Below are 10336 nucleotides of genomic sequence, written 5' to 3'. Positions count from 1 at the left end.
GAATGATAAATATTTTTAAAAAGAAATTATTTGGGAAAATAGAATATTTTGAATTAATGGGAATTTATCTTGTTTTTAAATTTATAAATTTTATTATTTAAAAGATTATTTTTAGAATTATCGTAATGAGAAAATAACTTATTTTGAAAAAGGGATTATTTTGAAAGAACTCATTTTGTAAAAGGAATTATTTTAAGTAAATAAATTTATTATTTCATAAGATTATTTTAGAACAATTTTATGATCTCTGATTCTTAATTATGTGATATGCCTTGATATTATCGTACATGATCATTCGTATTCGTTATTTCTGGTTGTGATTGAGAACTGTTAGTGGTCATGACCGTAGTAGCCTTACGTGACCTAGAGACGTGTATTGTGTTGACTTAGAAAAGCGAGAAGAGTTGGGATGGGGAAGTTAATCCAACGCCGTGCCCGCCGAACCGCCGTAACGCCGACGAACTCCACCGTTCAGATCCGACGTGGATCTGTTCCAGCTGGCCTCGCTCGCCGCGCCCACGAACCCGCTACCTCTAACAACCCCCGCCGACATCGTCGTTTAGATCCCCATCGCTGCCCCGTCGTCAATGCCGACCAACTCAGTCAGATCCGTCGCCCCTTCAGCGCCGACGCGTCGCACTGACAGCGTCAAATTGTTTGACACAACCCGAGGCAAGATCCCGATACTCTCTTGACTTATCATTCAATTCTCAGATCTGCTCTGAATTATTTAGTTGCTTGTAAGATCCCATTACTTATTGACTTGTCATTAATATTTAATTATCTGTAATTTGAGACGTATGGTATATACATGAGGGTTTCCTTGTTTGGATTATTTCGCTCGACGTACTATGTCTCGAGTTGTAGATTTTTAGATATTAATTTCATCTATTGTATGCCCTGTTACTTGGATGATTATTCTGATCGCTAGCTGCATGATCTCGTTACCCGTTTGATTTACGGATTCTTATGATTATCATGTTTTGATAGTGGATTGCATGTGATTTTGTTGGATTACTAGTTGCACGTTCTTTTGTCGTTTCGGTTATCGTATCATTTTCTGCTTGGGTTTTCGTTCATTCTTTTCTTTTGTGGGGTCTTGTCGTGTGCCATGCACCCTGACGTACACCTGTTTTCTCTGGTGTACGTCAGACTTAGCGGAAGAACAGGTCCAGCTAGGAGATCGCCAGAGCCAGAGGATTCTCAGCAGGAGTGCCTTATAGATGAAGCAGAAGAAGAAGCCGAAGTTTAGTTATTCCCTCTAGTTATCGATGATCTTAGTTTACTTGTAGCATTTCTTTTCCGCCTAATCATTGTATTTTACATTTCTCTAGTATTCTTTGTTCAGATATGTATAAGGGCATGTTTGACCTGAATATTATGTCTTGGATGATATTCATTTGTGATATGTATTATTTTATTCTGAGTTTGTCTATTATATTCTTGCTGATTGTGATCGGGGACCTGTGACTTCGCATTGTATTTATTTCTAGACACTTAGCGTATTGGATTGAGAAGAAAAGAAAAGGAAAAGAAAAAAAATAGTGTATATTTCTTCTCAATCTAATACGTCGCGGGCTTGTTCACGTTCCGTTTCCTGGGTATTTTGGGAAGCGGGACGTGACAGGTTTTTTTGGTGGCCCATGCAGGTCACGGTTCCGATCACGGTCTCGAGTCCTCACTAGTAAGAATATAGTAGACAATTTAGATACATATCATATTTCATCCGTGAGACTATTCTTGAGCAATTATCCTATTTTTCTTGATAAATTCGTTCGTCCCTATCTTATCACTCTTTGACTCCGGAGTTTTCCTCGGTTCTTGTCCCATCATTTCGCAATTACCCTCTCTTTGTACAACCTCTCTTTCCTCATGCCGGTCATTATTTATGTGTTATTATTTTTACGACTATATTTGTTTGATTTGACTTATATATTATTTGATTGTATTAATTTTGCATTATTTATTACATATTGTATGTATCACATACAGTGTTGTATTGTATGTTTTTATTTGTTTATAAATCTATCTTATCTTCCATAGTTCATGTTTTATGATACAGTGTTGTATTGTATGTTTTTATTTGTTTATAAATCTATCTTATCTTCCATAGTTCATGTTTTATGCATTATACATTTTATTTATGTATATTACGCTGATGGTATTTATGTAATTTTTGACTATTACACAATATACATGTCTAAATTGATTCTATATAGTGATGATTATTATTGTTGTATCTTGTTTATATTTTTGAATATTACTAATACTTCTAACTTATCATATTATTTGTCGAATATATAATTATGTCCTTCTTATTATATTTTATATAATATGTTTATTTTGAATCACGTGTTTACTCTTATGTCTATTTTAATCATATAATATTTTGTGACTCTTTCCATCAAAATTTATTTTTGTTAGCATGATTAGTACCATGAGTATCAAAATTTATTTTTGTTAGCATGATTAGTACCATGAGTATTCAGACTTTTTATATGCTTATTATTATATACGTGTTTTCATTTTTAACGCTTATTATACATAATGGTTATAATTGTTATGTACATCATATGTTTCTGAATCTTGTTTATCCCTTTTGCTTTTATATCTTTTATTTTTATACTTTGATTTTATTTGTGTTTCTTTGAACCTAACTATGATTTTGTATTATTTACTTTGTTTTAAATAACTGTTTGTATGCTAATAATTATTGTTTGAACCTAACTATGATTTTGTATTATTTACTTTGTTTTAAATAACTGTTTGTATGCTAATAATTATTGTTTATCGTTTCATTCTGCTATTGATTATTATTATGATTTGCTTCTGTTTGTTTGTTTATATGTCTTGATGTGTTTCTATCTATGTTTATTTCTTAATGTTATTTTCAATTGTGATTATGTATATTTTGTATCCCTTATTATAATCTTTATTATCCTTCTACCTAATTGTTCTGCATTCTTGTCTTATATCTGGTGCTTTTCTAGTAATATTGTGTTATTATCTTGTTTTAGTATATTTCAGTCATTTTACATTGTCTGCTATTGTATATTATATTATAAGTGTATTATTAACTTGCTAGCTTGTTTATTATGTATAAAATAGTTTCATTTAGTATATTTCATTTCCTTCTTTACTTCCAATTATATGTAACATTATTGTTTGATTTAATTTATCAATTATTTTATCTTTCTTAGTTATGTTTATGTTTTGTTTACTTATCTTCTATATACAGTTTCTTATTCATTCTAATATCTTTCTTAGTTATGTTTATGTTTTGTTTACTTATCTTCTATATACAGTTTCTTATTCATTCTAATATTTGCTTTATATTTTGTTCTTTGTTTAGGTTTACTTATCTTCTATATACAGTTTCTTATTCATTCTAATATTTGCTTTATATTTTGTTCTTTGTTTAGGTTGTCTGTTTCATTTATTTAGTCATAATATTTACATAAAGTGTGTGTTTTCGATAATTATTGCTATGATATATGACTATAATTATTTATTTTATTTTTGATATGATATACTATATATAATTCATTTCTTATATGTTGTTGTGTCATATCATCTTATCCTTCCATGATTATCTACTTTGTATTGTTTGTATATCATATCTTTTTGGTTTATGTTCAATTACCTTCTAATATTCCACTTGCATTGTGCTGCGTATTTTTACATAATTATATTATTTGCCGCATTCTAATTTCTGTGTATACAATTTTTAAATTCCTAATATTTGTGTAATGAATTATTTATCTGCTAAATTTTGTATAATGCTTTACATGATTAATTGATTGTATAACTATTTTAATAATTGTGTTTAGCTATTTATACTTGACTGTCTTTGTATCTTTTCTATGTTTCAGACTATTTTTCACCATTTCATCAATTAAATATGTTTTCTTTTATTTGTGTTTATTTTGTATGTATTATTATTCTAATTGTTTTAGGGTTGTTTTTCCTATTATCTTTGATTTATACTTATTATTATATCATTCTATTTTGTTATATGATCCTGTTGATGTTTGTTTTTGCTCGTTTACTCGCTTTAATTAATTTTATATCTTACATTGTGTTTTTAATATCTTAGTTTGAACCTGTATTGATTGTGTTTTTCATAATTAAATTTCTTTTTGTTTTTGATTGACCATTGTTATACCCTGCTATTATGTTTTGTTTAAACTGTTATGTATTTTAGAATTTTTGACTTTTCTCATTATGTTGTTATGTTTCTGTCTGTTTCTATTTTATTTGACTTACTTTTGTGTTTGCTTTAGATTTATTGTTCTTACTTGATTTTATTCTTACTTAATATGTTTCTGCTTTGTTTCTATGAAAGCTTGTATATTATTTGCATGATTCACTCTATATGATTGTTTATTTATATTGTATCTATTGTTTTGATTCTATGTTATTGCTTATCTTATACCTTATAATGATTAAATTTCTTATATATTTACAAGTACTGTGTAACAAGTTCACACAGTTAAATATGTTTGTATTATAGTATTTGCTTGGATTTTGTTGCGAGTCTAAGATGCGATAGCGATATCTTAGTTGTCACAACTTGTATCTCATCTTGTGTTGTTTTTGTCTTACATTCCCCTTTGCTTATAAACATGTAATTTATTTTGAATTCTTCTCTATATGCGTTGGGTTGAGACTCTCTTTCCATATCTCTGTCCTTGGGTTTAATTCCGAGGGCGGAATTTATTTTAAGGGGGGGTAGAATGTAAGGACCATGAATTTTGATACTAGTTAAAATAATTTTCTAGAATTTTAAAATATTTAATTATGATTTTTAAAAAGAGTATTTATATTTTTCTCGAATTTCTACAATTTTCTATGATTTAAAGTCTAAGTTTTATATTTATTTAAATGATTTAAATATTATAAATTTATTTAGTGCAGTAAATATTTCTAGAATTTATCCGTTGTGTTACCGATACTATTACGTATCATTTTAAATAATACGTGGTATTATTGTTATTATTATGTATATTTTTGTATAATATATTGTATTATTAATTACGTATTATTTGTATAATTTGTTGTATTATTTCTAGTGTTACGTATTAATTATCGTATTAGCGATACTATTACGTTTTACTGTGTATATAATTATCCCATAATTATTTAATTTTTAAAATAAATAATTATATGTTTTATTAATTATTCTTGTTTAATTGTACAATTTATAGTATTATTTCTTCAGTTTCGTATCAACTGTTGTATTAGCACAACAGGTACGTTTTTAATTGTAGATAATTATTTCGTAATTAGTTTAATTTTTAAGTACCCATAACTATTTTATTTTATTATTATTATACCTAAACCCTAAACCCTAATATTATATATATTATATATATATATATATATATATATAATATATATATATAATATATATATATATAATATATATATATATTACTATATATAATATATATATATAATATATATATATTATATATATAATATATATATATATTTATATATATTTATTTATTTATACATCTCTCTCTCTCGTTATTCAAGATGCCCGCCCCCTCTTTCTTTTCTCTCTCCTCTCTCAGATCGTCAAACAGCCGACGACCACCGCCACCAACCCCACTAGATCGTAGCCACCCGCACCCCGCTCGACGTTCGCGTCCTTCCCGTGCTCTCCGCTCCGACCACCTTCCTCCGCCCTCTCCCTCAGTCTCCGTGCACCAGCCCCTCCCTCGTCGCTCCGACCACCGCCATGTCCGACCGCCTCCCCCTTGCAGCACAGCCTCTCCCCCCAGTCGCTTCCCTCTCCCTCCGCCGCCTCCATCACCACCGCACCGGCCTCATCCGCCCTCGCCCTCAACAGACCCGAGCGCCTCCCCTTCCCATGCTCACCGCCGGCCACCATCCCCTCCGACGCTCTCCGACCAAGCCCAAACTCGAGCTCACACCAGGTTCGTCCCCGCTACAACCTATGTCGCCACCTTCCTTCCTTCCGCCAGTCGCGCTCCCTGAGCTCAACGCCGTGCCTGCCGAACCGCCGTAACGCCGACGAACTCCACCGCTCAGATCCGACCATGGATCTGTTCCAGCTGGCCTCGCTCGCCACGCCCACGAACCCGCTACCTCTAACAACCCCCGCCGACATCGTCGTTCAGATCCCCGTCGCTGCCCCGCCGTCAATGCCGACCAACTCAGTCAGATTCGTCGCCCCTTCAGCGCCGACGTGTCGCACTGACAGCGTCAAATCGTTTGACACAACCCGAGGCAAGATCCCGATACTCTCTTGACTTATCATTCAATTCTCAGATCTGCTCTCAATTATTTAGTTGCTTGCAAGATCCCATTACTTATTGACTTGTCATTAATATTTAATTATCTGTAATTTGAGACATATGGTATATACCTGAGGGTTTCCTTGTTTGGATTATTTCGCTCGACGTTCTACGTCTCGAGTTGTAGATTTTTAGATATTAATTCCATCTATTGTATGCCCTGTTACTTGGATGATTATTCTGATCGCTAGCTGCATGATCTCGTTACCCGTTTGATTTACGGATTCTTATGATTATCATGTTTTGGTAGTGGATTGCATGTGATTTTGTTGGATTACCAGTTGCACGTTCTTTTATCGTTTCGGTTATCATATCATTTTCCGCTTGGGTTTTCGTTCATTCTTTTCTTTTGTGGGGTCTTGCCGTGTGCCATGCACCCTGACGTACACCTGTTTTCTTTTGTGTACGTCAGACTTAGCGGAAGAACAGGTCCAGCTGGGAGATCGCCAGAGCCAGAGGATTCTCAGCAGGAGTGCCTTGTAGATGAAGCAGAAGAAGAAGCCGAAGTTTAGTTATTCCCTCTAGTTATCGATGATGTTAGTTTACTTGTAGCATTTCTTTTCCGCCTGATCATTGTATTTTACATTTCTCTAGTATTCTTTGTTCAGATATGTATAAGGGCATGTTTGACCTGAATATTATGTCTTGGATGTTATTCATTTGTGATATGTATTATTTTATTCTGAGTTTGTCTATTATATTCTTGCTGATTGTGATCGGGGACCTGTGACTTCGCATTGTATTTATTTCTAGACGCTTAGCGTATTGGATTGAGAAGAAAAGAAAAGGAAAAGAAAAAAAATAATAGTGTATATTTCTTCTCAATCTAAAACGTCGCGGGCTTGTTCACGTTCCGTTTCCCGGGTATTTTGGGAAGCGGGACGTGACACATAGAATATCCTCCATTGAAATTCCCATACTCCATCGCATATAAGCAATTAATATTCTAGTCCTGGATTTTTGAATATATGCTATTACTCAAACACAATTAGTCAACACTAATCAATGGCATGTAATTATTCAATTTGAACAATTTTTGGATGACAAAGATTTTTTACTTTATTTCTTATATTAATCAAAAAATAGTTGTTGAACCTTAGAGCATATTTTGGCACTCACTTAGCATGTTTGGTAAATTTTACTTATTCACTTATTTTTTTAAGTAGAAAAATTATAAATTAGGATTTTCCGTCTTATCTTTTTTAGCCCTATAAGATATGTTTGGCAAAAGATTATTTTTTTTCTTACAAAGGAGGTTTACTTATAAGGTTTCACATGCCAAGCATGATCTTAATTACAGAAGCAAAATACTGAAATCATTAATCACATAACTATGGCAAAATAAGAAAAATACCTTGTAAAAAGTGACAAGTCTAGGGCTCAAAAATGCAAATGCATAGGAAAATTAATCAATTAGACAACAAAAAGAGGATCCATGTGAAAGATTTATACACAAACGTACATCAATTAATACATCCACCCAGGAATCACGGGTAACTTTATCAAACTCTCTTCCTTTATTAGTCTCTTTCCTTCTTCCTCAAAACTTCAGCAAGCAAACAACTCAAATACTTCAATGAATAAGCATCAAGTACAATTAACTTTATAGTAATCCCAACATCCCTAATCCAAATCAAAATCAAAACTGTAGAGGGGAAAAAAAAAACCCAATTGGGTCTTAATGGATCTCTCAGAATCTCAAACCAAAGCTGAAGCTGAGATGAAGAACGCTGAGCCTGAAGATACTGAGAACAACAACAGGTACTCATTTTCTAACTTATCACTGAAATCGAATATATGGGTTTTGTTTGGATTTTGTAATTTGTTGGTAAAAATTGTAGCTTTTTAATAGGGGTAGCTTTGAAATTGACCCTTTTGTTTGATGATATGTGGAGGTCTTCTCCTTCTTCAATGCCTGCTGCTGGAGCTCAGCTGACCATCTTCTACAATGGATCTATTAGCGTCTATGATGGAGTCACTCCTGAAAAGGTAAAGCCCTTGATTCTAATTTGAGTAATTTTTTTTTATCATTACATATTAGGGGGGAAATTAATTATTATTTTATTAGAGCACAATACCATAAATTTTCAAATCAGCAGAAAAACTATCCATAAACACTAATAAGTTCCATAAATTTTTTAGGATATGTAAAGTCAGTAAGCTATACCCTATAAATTGCGGTATTGTCAGATAATTATCTCAATTTTTTTGATATTATGTAAAGCTTACCAGACATTTATATTTCACTAATAATGTGATATCTTGTACTGTTTGATTTGAAAGTTTGTATTATTTTGTCTAAAAAAATGAATTGTGATATTTTTCGCAAAACCGCATTGTTTGGCCACAGGTTAAGGGAAGGGTTAATCTACAAAACACAAAAAAGCTGTGCAAGGGTTAAAGTGAGTTAACCCTCTATAATTTGCTAAAAACAAAAAAAATTGCAAAAGGGTTAAGATAACCTCTCTAGAAAGGTTAAAATGATAACCCCTATGTTTTTAAAGAAAGTACTCAAACTCCTCATTATTCCCAAACACTTAACATGGTCACAATGGTTAAAATAAATCTTAACAGGTTAACAATTAACCCTAACTCTGTTAACCCTTCTCCAACCTCTCTTTCTTAAACCTTTGCCAAAAAGTTCTTAATAGTTTTGGGTAGCTTGTGGAATTTACCCAAGTATATTCATCAATTAGCGACTTACTCATCATAATATATTCTTATCAAAAGAAAAAAAATCAAGAATTCTGAAGTAAGCAGAAACAACATACCATTAAAAACTATTTATGAACTAAAAGATAAAATCACTGACTTAACATGAACTTTAAATTATTGACAGAATGGAAGTTCATTTATTATAAAATGACCGTGTAATTTTCTGTTATTATTCAATATATTATTCTGCTTTTTTGAAAGTTTCTGTTATTTTTTTCTAATAAAGATAATTTATGGTTTTTTGTGCAAAACGCCTAATAGTTTTAGTATTTTTGTGAAACTTACCATTCTAAGAATCTAATTCATTCATCAAAGTTTCAAATTTCATAATATTTCTTGATGATTGTTTGTTGTTAACTTATGGAATAGGCTCAGGCAATCATGTTGATTGCAGCAGCAGCCTCTGCAGTCTCTTCAGCAGCGACCAATGCTGGTGGTGCACTGAGGAGGTCTTTGTCTCAGCAGAGCTCTTCAGCTGCTAATACTAATGCTGGTTCTCTTTGCAAACTGCAAGCTGGTAAAATTGCTTCTTTAGGGTTCTTTATGTGTATATTGTGGACTGTAAAATCTCTAACTTGGAATTTTGATGGGATTTTGAAGCTATGCCAATTGCAAGGAGGCAGTCGCTTCAGCAGTTCTTGGAGAAGCGTCGCAGCAGGTAAAATCTCTGTTCTTTTGTGTTTGAATGATGAAGTTTCTGAGATTATGTAAGAATTACAGGGTGAATCTTGGGGGAAAAAGAGTGAGGGATGTGCTAGGATGATTTTAATACACATTCTTTCTATTATACCCTTTTTCAGAAAGGAGAATTTTTTGAGAAAAATTGCTCCTTTGGTTGACCAATAAGGTAGGATCTCTCACTCACAAACTGACCTTCTAAAAACCTAAGAAAGTTGATGTGTAAATTGTAAAAGATGATGTGTAAATTGCAAAAGATCATGAAATACGGTGGTCTTCTATTACCGTAAATATTAGGATGAATAAGGCGTGCTTACAATTTTATAAATGATGCACAATAAGGTAAAAGTACATATATGTGGTATACCATAAGTAATTTGGCATGCCGTGCAAAATTAGAAATTCTCGGGCCTTAGTTTAGTACTTAGATGTGATATTGAGATTGTCATCTAGGAGTAGCATAAAACGATCGAGTTTACTGAGGAGTTCTTGAATGATATTTGTACATATAGACTGTCAAGGTTCATTCTATCTTCAAAAAATTGATGCCATGAGCATCTGTTTTTCTACAGAGTAGGTTTCTTTTTTTGGTTGTTTGTGGGGGGGGGGGGGGTTGA

At 32.5% G+C, this 10336-nt stretch overlaps 1 protein-coding gene across 1 annotated transcript in view; it reads left to right on the top strand.

Moving 5' to 3' along the window:
* The window catches only part of LOC109821057 (protein TIFY 3-like), a 10116-nt gene continuing 7610 nt past the window's right edge, over positions 7831-10336 (top strand). Inside the window, exons 1-4 of the mRNA XM_020387252.1 lie at positions 7831-8087; positions 8222-8315; positions 9411-9558; positions 9642-9699. Coding sequence (XP_020242841.1) covers positions 8008-8087; positions 8222-8315; positions 9411-9558; positions 9642-9699 — 380 coding nt within the window. The 5' untranslated portion in view covers positions 7831-8007. The remainder of the gene's footprint in view (positions 8088-8221; positions 8316-9410; positions 9559-9641; positions 9700-10336) is intronic.

Source organism: Asparagus officinalis, chromosome 8 (assembly GCF_001876935.1).
Source record: "Asparagus officinalis chromosome 8, Aspof.V1, whole genome shotgun sequence".
Classification (NCBI taxonomy): domain Eukaryota; kingdom Viridiplantae; phylum Streptophyta; class Magnoliopsida; order Asparagales; family Asparagaceae; genus Asparagus; species Asparagus officinalis.
This window is presented reverse-complemented; position numbering and strand designations above follow the sequence as displayed.